Source organism: Myripristis murdjan, chromosome 4 (assembly GCF_902150065.1).
Source record: "Myripristis murdjan chromosome 4, fMyrMur1.1, whole genome shotgun sequence".
In the NCBI taxonomy this organism is placed as follows: domain Eukaryota; kingdom Metazoa; phylum Chordata; class Actinopteri; order Holocentriformes; family Holocentridae; genus Myripristis; species Myripristis murdjan.
Genome location: NC_043983.1, coordinates 19530320 through 19547747, shown reverse-complemented (window position 1 = coordinate 19547747; position 17428 = coordinate 19530320). Strand labels below are relative to the sequence as shown.

The 17428-nt window shown below is 42.6% G+C and overlaps 1 protein-coding gene across 1 annotated transcript in view; it reads left to right on the top strand.

The window, feature by feature from the left end:
* The window catches only part of crocc2 (ciliary rootlet coiled-coil, rootletin family member 2), a 34352-nt gene extending 18238 nt beyond the window's left edge, over positions 1-16114 (top strand). The window contains exons 14-36 of the mRNA XM_030050014.1: positions 456-638; positions 1084-1228; positions 1334-1480; positions 1931-2161; positions 4249-4442; positions 4686-4813; positions 5199-5368; positions 5502-5681; positions 6019-6153; positions 6554-6697; positions 9249-9487; positions 9595-9754; positions 9846-10013; positions 11443-11827; positions 11962-12041; positions 12324-12444; positions 12529-12692; positions 12786-13226; positions 13902-14051; positions 14895-15095; positions 15445-15576; positions 15724-15903; positions 16008-16114. Coding sequence (XP_029905874.1) covers positions 456-638; positions 1084-1228; positions 1334-1480; positions 1931-2161; positions 4249-4442; positions 4686-4813; positions 5199-5368; positions 5502-5681; positions 6019-6153; positions 6554-6697; positions 9249-9487; positions 9595-9754; positions 9846-10013; positions 11443-11827; positions 11962-12041; positions 12324-12444; positions 12529-12692; positions 12786-13226; positions 13902-14051; positions 14895-15095; positions 15445-15576; positions 15724-15903; positions 16008-16091 — 4162 coding nt within the window. The 3' untranslated portion in view covers positions 16092-16114. The remainder of the gene's footprint in view (positions 1-455; positions 639-1083; positions 1229-1333; positions 1481-1930; positions 2162-4248; positions 4443-4685; positions 4814-5198; positions 5369-5501; positions 5682-6018; positions 6154-6553; positions 6698-9248; positions 9488-9594; positions 9755-9845; positions 10014-11442; positions 11828-11961; positions 12042-12323; positions 12445-12528; positions 12693-12785; positions 13227-13901; positions 14052-14894; positions 15096-15444; positions 15577-15723; positions 15904-16007) is intronic.
* The last annotated feature ends 1314 nt before the right edge of the window (positions 16115-17428 follow it).

Here is a 17428-nt window from a genome sequence, read left to right as displayed (position 1 = left end):
GTATTTATCTTCCTAAATGCTACTGAACAGTGAAATGTTATTTTGTGATGAAGATGATGATAATAATGCTGATTATGATAGTGAACACTAGTGTTTGATTTTGTTTTTAATAAACCGAATAATGATCATTATCATTGTCGTCACAAGAGCATTTTTTCCAAAAACCAAATTACAAGGCCCTTTTCAAATGAATAAAGTCGCAGTAATAAAAGTATATTTTTAAATAAAGTAGCTCATGTTGTTTTTGGACAAGTGATATACAAATCAAGTGTTATGATCATGTTAATAATGACAATGATGATAATTACTATAATTACAAATATTATTACCGTACAATAATGGACCTTTGCTCTCTCTCTCACTCTCCATCTCTCTCTGTCCTCCTGTTTCTTTTTCTTTCTTTCTTTCTTTCTTTCTTTCTTTCTTTCTTTTCTTTCTTTCTTTCTTTCTCACAGTGAGAAGGGCAGCCTGGAGAAGCTGCTGTCGGGACTGCAGCAGGAGGTCGACTCCCAGCGTGCGGAGCTGGAGGTACTAAGGAGCTCGTCACTGGAACTCCAGAGACAGCGGGACCTCCTGAGGCAGCAGAGGGAGGATCTGGAGAGGCAGCTGGCACGCCAGCGCACAGAGGCCCAAAGAGGGTACAGTATGAATAGAGAGAATGACCGTTACACAATGCACATCCCGTCACCCGCGCTTGTTTTCTAGCTCCGTTTGTTTAGAGTTCAGATCAGTAACACATGTCATTTTCCGGCCAGCAAGGCACCCAAATGCCATTTGGATGAAAATGTAAATGATTTACATTGCATTACTACACTCATGCAAGAGGGCAACTTTTTTTCTCCATGTGAGGTTTTCCTTTTGCTTCAAAAATTTGATTAGCTGAGAACGAGAGCAGGACATGCGATCCTTCAAAAAAGTATCTCCCTTAGAGTTCTGGCCTTTGGCGCCAACATTTCTCCATCTTTCAAAGTGGAGATGGATTACGGTTAAAGGATTGTGTTTATATAAATAATCTGCGTGCGTGTTTGTGTGAGAGAGAGAGTGAGAGAAAGACATGTGTGATCCATGTTATGTGTGTTTTAGTGAAAGAAGTCTGGAACAACTTGAAAGGAAACACTCTGACCTGCGCAGGGAACTTGTGACAATGAAGGAGGCTCTAAGTCAAATCACCCTGCAGAAGGAGGTGTTGCAGGATGAAAAGGCCAGCCTTGCTCTGGCTCTTAACAAGGTAAACTGTTGTGTATTGCCCCAGGTGGTCTGATTTGTATTACTAAATTCTTATTGAGCATCCTGATAGATGTAATCCCTACAATATTTACAATACCATTCACAGATGGAGTCCCAAAGTGCTCAGCAGGAGTTATCCCTCACCAAATTGCAAAATCAGGAGGCTGCCTTAAAGGACTCTCTAGCCAAAATGGCTGCGCTGAGCGAAGGCTTAGCCAATGACAAAGTGGAACTCAATCGTATTCTGCTGCAGGTCAGTTGACTTGAGTTTTTCCTCTAATACTGATGGAAAGCAAAACTGAATTCATTGTAAAAGCCAACCTTTCCAAGTCATTTTGTTCCATATTGAGTCTTAAAATCAAGTGTGTTTTTCTTTCAAAAAGGAGTTCACCACACATGACCACAAACTTTGCTGAAGTGCATGAAGCAACGAAGAATGCAACTATGAACAAAAGTCTTTTGCACACTCAGATCTATGTAGGATCCATTATTTCACCCCCTTAATATGCCTAGGATGAAATGAAGGATAAGTGATAACTGTATTGGAAACAAGTGGGACTATCTCATCCTACTGGAAGTTTTTTTTTTTCTTTTTCAAAGAAAAAAAGATTTTTAAGAGTGAATATGAGACTAAATGACTTGTTGAGATAAAGATTTTTTGCGGTGTGAGTGAAACATTTTATGATTGGTGTTTTGCTTCCAGACAGAGGGTGAAAAGGCAGAGCTTGGTGAACGTAGACGGGAGGCTGAGGCTGAGCGGGCAGCAGCCCGGGAGGAGACAGCACGGGTGCAGCAGGAGATGATGGATCTGATTGCTGACAAACAAGCCCTGGAGAGCTCTCATAGCCATCTCCAGGAGGTCCGCCAGAGGCTGGAGGCAGAACTCAGCCTCCTGCAGAAGGAGAATTCTCAGGCACTGGAGCAGCACTCCCAGGTCAGGGATTGCAGGCCGTTCAGCGGCTTCATGCCTCCTCCTCCCAGCTCCATCCACCTGGGAGAATCATGCTTCGTGTTATTAACAGCTTTCAGCAGGTTTATGGGCCTCGTTGTCACATTAAAACTAATTGGAGATACTGGACACATCTGCCATGGTATTTGTGGTCTGTTTCCTCAAATGGGTTGTGGAGGGGTGTTTGGGCCCCATTCTGTGTTTTATGAGTAACTGGGGACATGAGAAGCAAGGGATCCCTCATGTACAAATGTGAGCTGGAAATGATAAATAGATATAACAGACATATAATATCCAAGCAGAATAGGACGAGTGAAAGACCTAATAAATTAACACTAACAGTATTCCCTTTCCTGCTGAGCCAGATTCAAATCTCCATGTTTCGTCTTCCAAAAAATGGAAGGAATCCTGTCCTGCTTTATTATCTGTTGTGAATGTGAATATGGGATATCCATGTTGATCTGCTGGATTTTACAAAACCAAACAATTTGACAAATTCCAGCCAAACATTTTTAGATAACTTATCTGTAAAAATAAATCAGCCGTGTATAAAACAAGCCCTGGATTGGCCTCCATTGCACTATGCTCATGTTTCATCCCCTTATTGGGAGCTATTCACATCCATAACATTGGTGTAATTCATCCTCTTTAATATTTACCTAAGGAGAGGCTGAAAGACACAATGTGCTAATGTTTAGCTAGTCTTAGTTCATTTTAGTTTGGGTGGAAATCAAATTACAATGATTATTACTGTTCAAACATTGCTGTTGCACTGAAATATTAGAAGTTGCAGGGGGGCATTATAGATTCATTATAGAGTCAGAGCAAATTTTCAATGGATGTGTGATACTACATCAGGAAATGGCCTTAAAGCAGCAGGGAAAGGTGCAGAATTTCAGAAAAATATTGAGCTATCCTAAGAGTTGACAGGATAGAACAAATATCTTTTCATTTTCAGAATAGAGCCTTATCATTTCTCGTAAGAATTCGGTTATTTTTAACCCAGTTCACACAGAAATACTACTATCTGGGGACCAGTGGTATAAAAAGTAATCATTATTCATGCTTAATTAAAAGTGAAGATACCTCATTTGAAAACTATTATTATAAATATTGTCGTAAAAAAGTGTTTTCTGATCAGATATTTGTTGAAAGCCAGCTACTGAAAAAAAGCAGCAATACAAATCTTTTTGGTGACACTCACCGGTAAAATTAAGATAAAAAAAAGTGTTTCTTCGCCAGCATGGAGCATTAATTATTATGAGCTGCTACTTTCCGATGATTGTGGGTTCATACTTTTTACAGTTGTTGTTGGAAAAAGTACATTAAAAGCAATAGAAAAATGAGAGATAAATTCATGAGTAAAGTATTAATTCCTTAAAAAAAAAACTCAAGTACTGTAACAAAGTATTTCTACGAGGTTACTTTATACCACTGCTGGTGACCTTCAGTGATTTTAAATAATTGTTTTGGCCATCAGTGATTTTTGTCTTATGCAAATCTTCCATGTTTTTATTTAGGCTCAAATTCCATTATAAATAAATGCTGTATTTTAGTGAAGCAGAGGTTGCCCGCTGACACTAATCCTCATCTCAGTGCTGATGGGCACAAAGCTGTTTTTCCTTTTCGTTCTTTTCCTTTTCCTGTAACCCAAGTAGTGCATTTGACATAGTTATGAGTTCCTTTGCAGTGTGGTTTGACATCTTGACACATTGTATCATAACAATAAACTCAGCGGTATGTAGAGTTCAATATCATGACCTATCCCATCCAAAAGTGGCAATCTAAAACAAATATGTTGAGTGATAATCATTTTTAATTCTAAAGAAAAATCATGGTTGAAGGCTAATTTGTAAGTCACCTAACAGCTGTCCCACACAAACCCAAGAAAAGTATTATTGTGATTTTTTTGTTGTTTTTGATGATGGTATATGATAAAATAATGAAATGTATACTATAATATATTATGGTAATATATACATACATACATTGTTTTTATTATGTCTATATACAACAAAAGATATAATTCAGTTGCTGGATATGACTTTTAAATCATGTGTGTTGGCTTCCAGGTCATCAGGCAAATGCAGGCTGTGTCAGAGGAGCTGTGTGCGAACAGGAAGGAGCTTGACATGCAGGCCACGGCCCTAAAGAGAGCTACCCATGACAGGGAGGAGCTGGCCAAGGACAAGGCTGCTCTGGATGTCCGGCTGACCTCTGTTGAACGCAAAGCTTGTGGACTCACGCAGGAGCTGGCTGCTCTAAGGTCTGTGTGTGTGTGTTTGCAATTGCTGGACCAACTGGTAATGTGTACATAAGGTGGTTTTGAGCCTTTGAGCATATTTCTCTTGCTAAAGCATAGCGAATCACATGTAACAAGAGTCTTTAAGTAATATAGTTTTATTTGGAAAGTATGCCAACCATGGATCATTGGATTTTATGACCTTCTGCACCCACGGTTTCAAAGGTCTTTTTTTCATAGCTCAACCACTTTACCACTGTATTTCAGAACGGAAAAGGAGTCCCTGGAGACGGCTCTGTTTGAGAGCCAGGAGCTTGCCTTGTCTCTGGAGGCAGAGTGCACCAAGTTGGAGGGGGAGAGGCGCAGCATGCTTCTGGCTAACGAGGCCTTGACGCGTGAGTAGCTCCCTCCCTTAGAGACCCCTCTGCACTCCCATGCCAAGCCCCCTGGCCATGAGGCCTTTCCAACAACCCACTAGAGATCCATATTTCAGCTGTGAGCTCTGCAGCAGCTGGGCTGTGGGATCGCTGGAGCTGCTTTCTCAGCTGACCACAGTCCCACCACAACCTCCAACCAAACATGAATAAGATAAGCCGTGTTAAGCTAGCATGTTTCACATTAAGATATGGATGAGTGTCTGGCGTGCATAAAAATTCCCCATACAGTAGCATATTGGTCATTATAAATCATCCCCATTGTGTTGTGAGTACGGTATATTTTCATTCAATTGTGGAATGGGATTTTTGATTTTTTTGGATGTGGGTACATGTGTCTGCCCAGGTGATGTTACTCGGATGCGGGTGGATGCTGAGTGGCAGACAGCACAAGCAGCGCAAGAGCGGAGTAACTTGGAGGAGAAGCTGGCCCAAGTGGAGAGGAACAACCTGCTGACCCTGAACAACAGAGAGCAAATCCACATAGAGCAGCTAGAAGCTGAGCACAGACATAAGGTACAACATGACTCGCATGCCTCAGATAAAATCAAGTGACACCTACAGTTACCTTTTAACTGATCAGAAATGTGTGTGTATGTGTGTGTGTGTGTGTGTGTGTGTGTGTGTGTGTGTGTTTGGTGGTTGACAGGAGCAGCAGTATGCAGAGCTGATGGTTCAGCGGGAGCAGGCTGAGGAGCAGCTGCGGAGGCAGTGTGAGGAGCAGCGTGTGCACAGCCAGACGGAGCTGCAGCAGGTGCAAGAGGAGCTGGCCCGGCTGCAGCAGGACTGTAACCAAAGCCTCCTGCAGGCTGAGAGCGAGAAGCAGCAGGTGTGTAATGGTCTTCAGAGATTTGTCATTGTTTTTGATGTTTAAGAGGTTTACAGTATGGAGTGTCAAAAAGTGTGGCAGGGTAGCATCAGAAAGCCGTCTCCAATAAAAGCCAGATTCAGTCATCGTAACTGCCGGTGTGTGTCCATCAGCAGCCATGTGTCCTGTCAAAGTTTCCTCATGCGAGACACTAAACCCCTACCCACTTAATCATTGTAAGTTGTTCTGGATGGCATGTTTGCTAAATGACTAATAGCCAAATGAGTCCCTGCGGTCAAACAGTCTTTATGAAATATATTCTATTTATGTCCATGACCTTGTTGTTGGCTGTGCCCAGGCATTGTCCCAGAAAGAAGCAGAGAAGGCTGCCTTAACAGAGAGGCTGGCAGCTCTGCAGCAGGACTTGGCCACAGCAGGCATGGAGATGGAGCGCCTGCGGAGGGAAGCCCTTATGAGACAGGAGCAGGACAAGGTAAAAACATCAGGGCCACGTAACATTGCTTCCTTTCTTTTTTCAGATTTCTTTTTTGTTGTGCATATAAGATTATTAAAATGCTTCTCGTCATGGATTTGTATATTTATGTATTTGCAACCAAAATATCCTGATTTCAGATCTGACCTCGAACCTCTGTTTCATGTCATCCTTTCTCCTTCTCGAGTCTATCTATCTCCTTGAACTGTCTGATAGAGGCAAACATTCCCAAAAGCTAATCTTTAAAAAATCACTCTTGTCAAGTCTTGAAATACTGAAATAAACGTTAACTGATACAATAATAAATCCTTGAATCTTCTGTCTTGATCGCTGAATCTTGAATTTTGCGCAGGAAAGAGCGCTAGGCATAAAAAGCATATTTTTCCTTTTTGTGTTTCAGAATGCAATGGCTGCCCTGCAGTCTGAGCTGCAGGAGCTGCACTCTCACTTCGAAGACTCTTTGAGCTCCCACGAGAGTGCCAAGAAGAGTCTCACTGAGCAAGTCAGCGAGCTAAACCAACAGAGAGAGCATGCACGGCAGGAGGTTAGGACCTTTAAAAACTTTAATTCCCATCGTCTTTGTCCCACCTCCTTTATGACCTAATGTTTGTATATTCAGTGGCACGAATGTACAGAACTGATGGGAATGTTGACCCATACAGGACTAACGTCAGCCCAAAGTTGATGTTTTATAGACTGGTGTAGATGTGGAATTAGGTGGTAAACTATCAGGAATGGCAGAAACTAGATGGAGGATGTCACAAGATAGATGCACAGAGGTTTTTGTAGGGGCACAAAGACAGATAGGGAGCAGAAAGCTTGTTTGGCTTGGCATGGTGTGGGAGGTCTGGGATCTGCTTCTAGGCTATTTGTGGGGAGAGTTTGTACCAATTAGTTCCACTGCGAGGGAGAGCCATTAACCATAGGCCTGTGTTGACATTGGCCATGGCCACAGAGCTTTACCAGCGCCAGGATGCCACCAGGTGCACACTCTGCAGAGCCAAATCCTACAAAGAGGGATGTGGTCCACTCCAAAGATACCCGGTCAGCACTCTATGTCTGTGCCTCTTGGTTTTGCTGCAGGAGAATGTGGTCGTATTGACCTTGATGTAAACAGGGCAGTCACACACTATAACTTTGGCCCAGTGACATATTTGTTGACACTGTGGGATTATTTATCACCATTCTAGAATGTGTATGGATTTAGTACACTAAATCTCATTTCATCTGTTGGGGTTGTTTGTGTTCAGCATTCCAGGCACCGGGTCCTTAGGCATTTAGAGAAATAATAAACTCACTGTCACCTCATTGGATGTAAGTCCAGTGTGCTATGGCCTCTCCGTGCCTCTGAATTAAATGCTTGGTCTTCCTAGAGAAAGGGGCTGTTTATCTGTGTGGGACTTTCTGGTTTTAATAAAAAACAAAAACGAGGATCATCTTGTCTTCACTCTGTCTCCTTAGTCTTGTCAAACTATGTTGAATGAGGTTGTGTGGAGTCAGTACAGAGGAGTTTTTGGGGTTTGGACAGCCCTCCCTACTGTATATCAAGTCAGACTACAGCGACACTGTCATATTTGGCGGTCACCCCTGCTCCTTTCCTTGTTTGATTATTTTCACTAATCCCATCCCAGGGATTCTCATGTCAGGCAGTGACAAAGCAGGAGTGAGAATGTGTGACAGAGAGCGAGAGAGGGAGGAGGGAGGGGAGAGCAAAGGGAGTATGGTACCGCCCCTGGTACCATAATATAAAATCAAAGTTTAAGTTAACCCCTTGTGTAAATAAGCCACTGGGGGAGTGTTTATTTTCTCCCCTGCAGCAGCGAAAGGCTGGCTCCACTGGGACTCGGGGTCCCCCTCGCTCATCCACACAGCACAACACTGCTGCCCTCATACTCTGCCCTCCTCCTCCGCTCTCCAGCAAAACATCAGTTAAAATAAAGTATAATTGGCCAGATCAGCAACGGATTGTTTTTTCTCACATTAGAATTTATGTGTAGGAACCATCTTGTGTGGCCTCTGAACATAATACTCCTCCTCATCCTGCTCCTCATCCTCCCCCTTCCTCTCTTCCCTCACCCCCTGGAGCTGCTGTTTATCATGTTGCCTTCTGAGGATTCTTCACACTACAAACTGCAGCAGGGAGATGGGGAGAGACAGCACCTGGCTACAGGCCCAACTGGCTGTTATCCATGGCCAGATAAGCTCTGTCCTCCCTTCTCTTCTCACTACACACAACATTTTGCCATAAAACAGAATATAGGTTATTCAGTGTCTCAGTTTGTGTGCAGGACACTTAAAGGAGAAGGTGTTGAGTTTGAACTTTCATATCACTCAAATATTCAAAGAACAGTCTCAAAACTGACATATGGCTTAATATTTCCCCTCCCGTCCCTTTTTTAATAGTCAGTCATATCTGACTAACTGCTATGTGGATTGGTGTTTTTAGGTGGTGTTTTTAGCATGTAATGTATATGATACAACCAGCAGTGGGAACATTTTGCCAAGCTTGTTAAATGGATGTTCACCTCCTCAAAGAGTGCTTAGCAATTATAAGAGCATAAAAATAGCTCGAGTGTAAAAATTGGCGTGAATGTCTCAGACCCTGGAAGAAGAGGTGCTTCACCCTGGCAATGACAATAGCTTACTTGCTGTTACAGAGCAGTGAAGCTTATACTTTTGTATTGTTATGAGTAACTTACCTCTGATTTTGACATCCGCTGAGAGGCTGAGTTGATGGTGAGATTGGTCAGAGTGGTGAAACGTAAAGAAGAAACTTTGCTAGGAACCACTTATTAATCTCTTAACCAACTGAGTAAGCAGTTTACTTACTTAGAAAAAAAATGTGTAGTTGCTTTTGTTGGGCATTTCATGACAAAGTTGCAGTCATTTATTTTATTTGTCTTATCTTGCCCTTTGTTACCTGTAAAATATATATGAGTAAGTTTCATTAAAAGATGATGGGCAACTCTAGATTGGCAGGTGGTTAAGTAGTTTTTTGTTTTTTGTTTTTTTGTTTTTTTGTTTTTTGTTTTGTTTTGTTTTTTTTTTTGCATGTCTTTGCGTTTTTGTAAAGTCTCCTCACTTTTGAATTTCAGATGGAGGGTTTGCGTCGACAGCTGCAGGAGGCAGAGGATGGTCGTGATGTGGGGAGAAGGGAGTTGATTGAGGCCCACAGGGAGCTCCAGGAGTGTGCCCAGGAGAGGGACAAACAACGCAAAGAGGTCCTGGACCTGAGAAGGCAGTTGGGGGACGAGTCCAGAGATAAAGAGGCCATCCAGGCATCTAACCAGGAGCTTAGGGCTGCCATCAAAAAAGCAGAAAGTGACAACAACAGGTACAGCAGCTACTCTACACAAGACTGCAGATTTACCTTTAAATCCAATAATAGTGATAGTGTAGCACATCTTTGCTGTTGTGTTAACTTTAAAATGTCTTGACTAGTTTGAGACGTACTGTGGAGGAGATGGAAAAGAAAATGGGAGTCTTAGAGGAATGTAGGAACTCAGTGCACCAAGAGGCAGCTACTCTGCGAAGCAATATGAGAGAACTGGAGAAGTGTCGCCTGCAGGCACGCAGAGAGCTGCAGGAGCTGCGTAGACAGGTGAAGACTTATTAAGGTCATCCGTTTCCATCTGATTTATTTTAACTGAAGAATTACATTCAATTAAAATGTGGTATCTTAATGTGAACAGGTAAAAGTTCTTGAAGGGGAGAACAGGCAGCAGAGTCAGGATCTGCGGGAGCTGCAGGCACGGGTGTGTCAAGAGGAGCAGAAGGAGGAGGAGGCACGTCATGAGACTTTCACTCTGAAGCAGAGAGTGCTGGAGTGTGAGGCTGGCAGAGAAGCAGCCTTGAATGAGGTAGAAAGCCCCTGGGGGATAGTCTGTTAGCAACATGCTAGAGCAAACATTCCCTCAATGCATACATACTTGAAAAATACCTGCCATATTCATGGACAGAGAGAGAGCACATCAATCATAATGTACTGTATATTGTACTGTATGTAGAGCAGCATTTAGCAGCATTTAGCAGTGTTTAGTTTTACTTTTGAATCTTCAGTCCAATACATGAATATAATTACACAGTAGGATAATGTATTTGTTTTGTTCTCATTTAAGCTAAACTCTGCTTCCATAATTCCATAATTGTTCCATAATTTGCTAGAACATTAAAGACTTCCAAACATGTTATATGAAAGTATCTGAAAAAATAGACTTTGTAGTCTTGAGCATACAGAAGGCTAATATGTATTGTTGTTTACCCTTATGTTCTAGCCATAATCCCTGCATCTGATTATCCGCTTACTGCAGTCTAGAAAATAATTTCCAAAACCCAGTCTGTGACTAATTCTAATCTTGTCATTGTAAAGCTAAGTAATGCCACACAGAAATCAAATTCCCGTTATCGATATTATATTTTGTTGTGCATGACTTGGGTTTTTGTTTGCATGACTTGGGTGGCCTTCATACTTTCGATCAGTGGCCATTGCGTTACAATAAGTCTGAGTCAATAGGATGGTGTGTCCGAAAAACAATCAGCAGGCATAAGTATATGGAAAACAGGGATCAACAACTCTGCCATGTAATTACTGAACACACAGTGGACACACCACAAAGGAATTAAAGTGGAGAGTGGCTATTTCACCTCCATAGCAGCTTTACATCATGATCATTACTCATATAAACCTTGTCTGGTAATATCAAGGCCTGAATCCCATGCGGAGCAAACAATACTCAAAAGAAATAAATTACTATGACATCTGCAGCATTTCCAGTTTACGTAAACTGCATCAATAAAGACAAGAGGGATATGAAAGATGAAACTTGAAATTCAGCTGAAAATAAATTATACATACATATGTACAGGAAAATACTGAGGCCAAAGTAAATGAAATGGGCTAATATAATAGATATGCAATATGTTAGAGATAAAGTAATGTCCCAATATCAAGGTGTCTCCCTATTTCACAAACAGGCACAAATCCTAACAGCCGTACGTAAGCGAGACCATTTGAGAACAGTATTTGAAAAAAATAAAATCTATTTGTGTTTAATTGCTTCTAAATGTTTACAACTGATAGATAATTTCTTGCACATTTGTTTCCCGCAATATGTCTTTATTTTGTCTCCAAACTGAAAAAGTATGAATCCATGAATCACAAAATTACAGCAGACGCCCCAGTGCGGAATTGTTGATAAATTGTGGACCACAGTCTATTTGATAAGTGCAAGGCTTATGGATAGAGACAATAGTTTTTGTGCTGTTGCTCTGCTGTGTCTGTTTGTGCAGGCTGCGGGGTTACAGCGTCGTGTTGTGGAGCTTGAGGAGGCAGAATGTCAGAACAAAGAGTTGCTGCAGGAAAGAGAGGCTTGTCTGCAGCAGAGCGACCAGAGGCTCAGAGAAGCCACTGTTCAGCTGGAGGGAGCACTAGAGGATGCTAGGTGTCAGGTCAGGGAACTCACCCTACGGGCCAGCCTTGCAGAGGGCAAGACACAGGCCCTGGAGGAGCAGCTGGGCCTGGGTGATGCCATACGTCAGGACCTGGAGCTCAAGCTGGTGGGGTTGCATTCCACTTTGCGCTGCACGCTGGGCATTGGCCGTACAGGGCTCTCACGCACCCCTGGGTCCCATAGACGGTCTCCCTCTCCCTGGAGAAATCACCTGCAAGTTAGGGGTATAGACATGCATTTAAACTGTGTACATGATATGATGCCATCAGTAGTTTCTATGTATTGTAAGTGTGGTCTCTGTGTGTAGCAGGGGATCATATGGTAGATGGACCTTTGCATGCTTTGCCTCATGGTGAAGATGAAGAGCTGGATGTGGACACAGTGCAGACAGCCCTCCGGGAATTCCACCAGGAATTCAGGGACACCCAAAGGGAAAGGGTAAATTTTAACAACCTGTCAACAGTTGCTGCCCAGAAGATGATATATGCAAAGGCAGAAGGACAATGCTCAATCTGCTAATTTACCCCAGTTTGCCAAGGATACACCTTTGAATGGGACTTCTTATCTAGGATTAATCTTGCCTTTCAGCAGACCATAGGAACATGGGCAATTATCTTAGATCAATGATCAATGGAATAAATGATCAATGTTATTAAATGATCAATAGTAGCATTTTATACTCATGTTGTATGCTCAACAGACTTAAACTTTGTTGTGCAGGATGAAGCCAAGGCCCAGATAGCCAGTCTAAGTCGTCAGGTGACAGAGTTTCAAGGGAGCCAGGACAAGTCGTCCATCCAGCTGCTGCAACTACAGAAGGCCTTGAAGGAATTAAAGCAGGGTGAGGGAGCCAGTGTCTCCTCTAAATGTGAATATTAGATATTAATTGTGTTCTCAGTTACATTTACTTAACATGTCCTTCCAGGGAAACGAGAGATGGAAGATCAACTGCAAAGGGCACAGACCTCCCTCTCCCTGCAGGAGGAAGTAGCAAGGCGCAGAGACAAGGACAAGAGAAGCCTTGCAGAGGAGGTTGCCAAGTTGAGGACCAGTCTGCACGCTGCTGAGGCTGAATCCAGGGCACTGCAAGTGTGTTAACAGACCAAGAAAAAGACAGTATAAGAAATCCTACACAGCGTCTTCAATGACATTTTTTAAAGTTCCATGCCAATTTCTCCACAGGAGAAGCTGGAGCATTCGCAGGGCTTAGAATCTCGTGCAGATGCAGAACAGCGGAAGTTGAAGGAGTCCCTGGAGACAGCGGAGAACAGGGTTAGCCATTTGGAGCTCACCCAGCGCACCCTCGAAGGTGAGCTGCAGCGGGCCCGACTCAGGGCAGCAGAATTGGATGCTGAGGCGGGAGCATTGCAGGAGAGGCTGACGGAGCTGAGGAGGGAGTTGGGTGATAGAGAGGACCAGTATGCTGCCTTGAAGGTCAGTGAGGAAAGGCTGGCCGCCTCACTAGCCCGAGCTGAGCAGCATGAAAGCCAGCTGAGAGAGCAGCTCAACAAACTGTCAACCTCTCTCAGTGACAGCAGGGCCAGTACGAGCTCCATGCAGGAGCAGATAGCACAGCTCCAGAGGGCTCTGACTGTCAGTAAACAGGACCGAAGGCTACTGCAGGTACGGTCTGTCACCTGATTACACCCATTAAAAGATGAGTTAAAAAGATGAATTGATTGAGGGCACAGAAACTCTCTACAGGCAGAATTTAATTTGAAGAATAATATTTGATCAGGTCTGTTAAATAAAACAAATTGTGTGCACTGTGTATTTTTATGGTTTTTCTACTCAGTCCAACTAAGGATGTTTAATTGAAACTTCAAAATGAGATGAATGGCTGAGTTTCCATTACTGTACTTTGATTTACAGTGCAGCTGTGTAACCTTTTTAGTTGCAGATTTTCTTATTTACCTTTGCTGCCGTGGTTTTCCTGAAGGACCTCAAAGACTATGCAATAAAATGCTCAGGCAAGCTCATTAATTCTCCAAGAACTTCTCAGGAGAGCTTTCTGGGCTTAGCTTAGGACTGTGCTTTAAAGATGCTGTGCAAACAAAAACATGGCGTGCTTGGTATAAATCTCTTTTATTTTGCTCAAAACCTCAGTTCATTGCAATAAAAAGCAAATGAAAAATCCCAACTCTGTCCTGCAACTTTGAACTATGTGTCAGGAACTGACCGAGACAGAATATGAAGGAAGGTGAGAATTAGAATGGGGTCATCTGAAGTGCAAAGTCCTGTTTTGGTGAAACAGAATCAGTCAGTGTTTAGTATATCTTAAATTGTGTGCTCCCATAGGAACATCTGGATAAAACACGAGATGCCCTTTCAGAGAGCAAAAGGCTGAACCACACATTAACAGAGCGGGCCCAGAACCTTCAGAGGGCCCAAGAGGATTCAGAGCTGAGAAATTCTGAGCTGGAGAAAAATAACAGGACCCTAAAGGAGGTGAGTTATTCTGATGACACTGTGATTAAACTAGTGCAGACCTTTCAGCACCGGCTCAGTGTATGTCCAGGGAATACAAGTAGTCGGAGAAATGGGTTTGTACATTTTGGCCTCAGGGTGGCGCTAGAGGAATAGTGTTCATGAGGTCACCAAAGTTCATTCTCTGGGTAACATGAGGGGTTTTTCTAAATTTCATGGCAATCTGGCCAAAATATTCTGAGATGTAAATTCAACATTTTTGCACAAGGGCAGGGTGGGAGAAAAGGTCATAGGGCCATCAAAATCAAGAGGAATCTTTCTTTAGGGAGCATGAATGCGTTCACCAAATATCATGGCAATTAATAAATTAGATTGCATAATATCTTTTGTGCAAAGCTGACATCTTTGTCTGAGGGTGACATTTGAATAAAGGCCATGAGGTCTTCAAAACTGACAGGGTTCATCCTCTGAGGAGCATGAACCAACTTTCATGGTAATCCACCCAATAGTTTTTGACAAATTGTCCATGAATTGGCCAAAAAATTTTTGTAATGTTGGTGCTACAAGACAGGGTCAGGAGGCAACCAAAATTGACAGGGCTCATGCTCTGGGGAGCATAAATGTGTTCAACAAATTTCATGGCAATCTTCTGCATGGATTAAGAGATATGTTGCGTTGGAGTGATGTGGTTAACGGGTGGACATACAGACCAACGGATGAACAGACTTTAGGCCTTGCCTTCCGGCAATAACAATAAAATAAAAAATAAAAATAAATTAAGGTTTTATTATGTTATTCAGTAAAGATGCTCCACAGTCGAGCACCTTTGAGTGTGATTTGTTTGATTGGTTGACTGTTCCCCAGACCCTGAAACAAAGGCAGGAGGCTGAGCTCCAAGCCCAGGGGAGCTCCCAGCAGCTACACAGGGAGAAGGAGGACCTCCGAGATAAGGTCACCAGTCTCCAGAGCTCTCTGCAAAGCCTGCAGAGTGAGAGGACTGAGCTGGAGAGGGTGCTGACACGTCTGGGTAAAGACAAGGCTTCACTCAGAAAAACACTGGAGAAGGTGAGCAGGTGAAGTCAGATAGCTCTGATGAAGACATAAAATGTGTGGCCTTGGCTGTTGATTACATTAGAGTATCTTGGAAAATAAATTTGTCTTTGTCCCCAGTCAATTTTTCCGGATATTAGTGCCCTGTTTTTTCATTAGTTTAACATACTCATACTCCACAAACTCCCTTTTTCTGTCACATGGTGTATAAAATGACCCTAAATGATGGAAACATGTAGGTGTACTGTGAGAATCGAGAGGCCCTGTGCAAGGGCTTCTGCTTCATGCATTACAGGAGGGCACGTGAGTTCAGAACAATCATGGTAAAGTCGTTCACATTATGTCCCCCTTATGCTGTTGTCAGGTAGAGCTGGAGAGGCTGAGGAAAGAGGAGGAGGCAGTGTTGGCAACCCAAGCGAAGGAGCAGTTGGGAGAAACAGTCCACGCCCTGGAGAAGGAACTGGCTGAAAAGCAGGTTGAGGTGCAGACCCTGCAGGTGAGAGGCCACTGGATTACAACAAGTACAAGGACACTTGCCCCATTAAAAACATCTTGTGGGTTATCCTCTGATTTCTGTTTAACTGAAAGCTGATACTCTATTTTGAATTAAGTTAAACAAATAAAATATGTGAACTGTATCAAGGCCCAAATCTTCCAACTGGAGCACAGTCATGCACAGCGCCTCCTGGAGGTGACAGCCCGATATCGCCAGGAGATGGATATGGAGACGGATCGTCTAAGGGGTGCTCAGTTCCAAGCAGAGCAGGCCCTGGAAACCCGGGAAAAGGCCCATTGCCAGAGGGTCAAATGCCTTGAGGAGCAGGTAGATATTTGGAGGAATGCTGCTCTTTACTACTTTTTTTTACTGTCTCTCTGTTTCTGTTCTTCAGCTTGGTCTCCAACTTTTTGTCTCTCTGTCTTCCATAGGTGCTGACTCTGAAGGAGCAGCTGGATCAGGAGACGATAAGGCGGCAGGCCTATGTCAATCAGATGCTGCGACCTGGTGTGTAAGCAGCAAACCTTCAGATCTAAACAACATTCTGTTACATCCACATTTTGAAATACACACACACATACACACAAACACAGATACACACACACACACACATACACACACACACACACACACACACACACACACACACACACACACACACTCCCAGGCTCCTGCTCCCACCCATTCACATGTGCACACTGGATTACATTAATCTGCAGAAGAACTCAACAACAACAAACAATGAAAGTTTTGTTTATAAGTGAACTGGATGTGCCAAATTGTTCTAAGGATTTTCTCTTTCTCTAGCTACACTTGGCATTTCTAAGTCTGTTCAGCCTGTGTCATTTTGTCAGGAAACAATGCAAGGAAAGGTTTCTTTGGTTGGTTCTGTATCCTAGTTTTATACTAATATACTCATATTTGTGTTATGATTACCATCTACTACTTTTTCTATGTCATAATTAATGTTTATGTCATCCCAATGAAAACTTTATGAGGACTTTAACACTAATGTTTTAAAATCAGATTATTTACAATAAGTGTTCACAGATTTTGGATTGATTCCCATGGCTGATTTCTGAAGGCCAAAAAGGGTCTACAATGAGAATCATTTATTTCATTATGTTTTTTTTTTTCACTCAGTATCATTGTAATTATGGTTATTATATTTCACAAAGCTCATGATTGTTTTTAATAAAACTGGGTTGTATCCAAGCACTGGTGCAACAAAATTGTTTCTTGAGTCAAGATGATGAGTTCTGATACTTGAGGTTTATTTGGCTGACCATGCACTGTGTGTGTGCGTGCGTGCGTGCGTGCGTGCGTGCGTGCGTGTGTGTGTGTGTGTGTGTGTTCTATTTTGATGTTTTTGTAAACATTTTTAGTGACCAGACCAGTGACTTGCACATTTGGGTTAATGCCATTGAAAGCCTTTGGATATAGTGTTATGGGTGAATGACTTGTGCTCTCTTGGTGTTTGCTTTCAAAGATCATTGCAGACTCTAAGGTCTGTGGGGATCATCATTCTTTGAAAGTTTTACTGGCAATCATACTGTTATCCTTGACAGCCTTAAAATCCCGAGTTAATATGTGGTCTTTCCTTTGCTGATTATAAACCACAACTATTTGTGTGTGTATGTGCTTGTATATGTGTGTTCATCCACGTGTGCATCTACACTGCGCAAGTATGTCACTAGCAGTTTACCATGTATTCTCCTTTTCACCTTTTTTTCACTACAGCTCACACACTCTCATCACATCTACAGTGTTGCATTTCCATAACAGTGCACATGCATGTCTTCTGACTGTGTAACGTGTCTTGGTATGCCTAGGTAACTGTGCATGGTAAGAG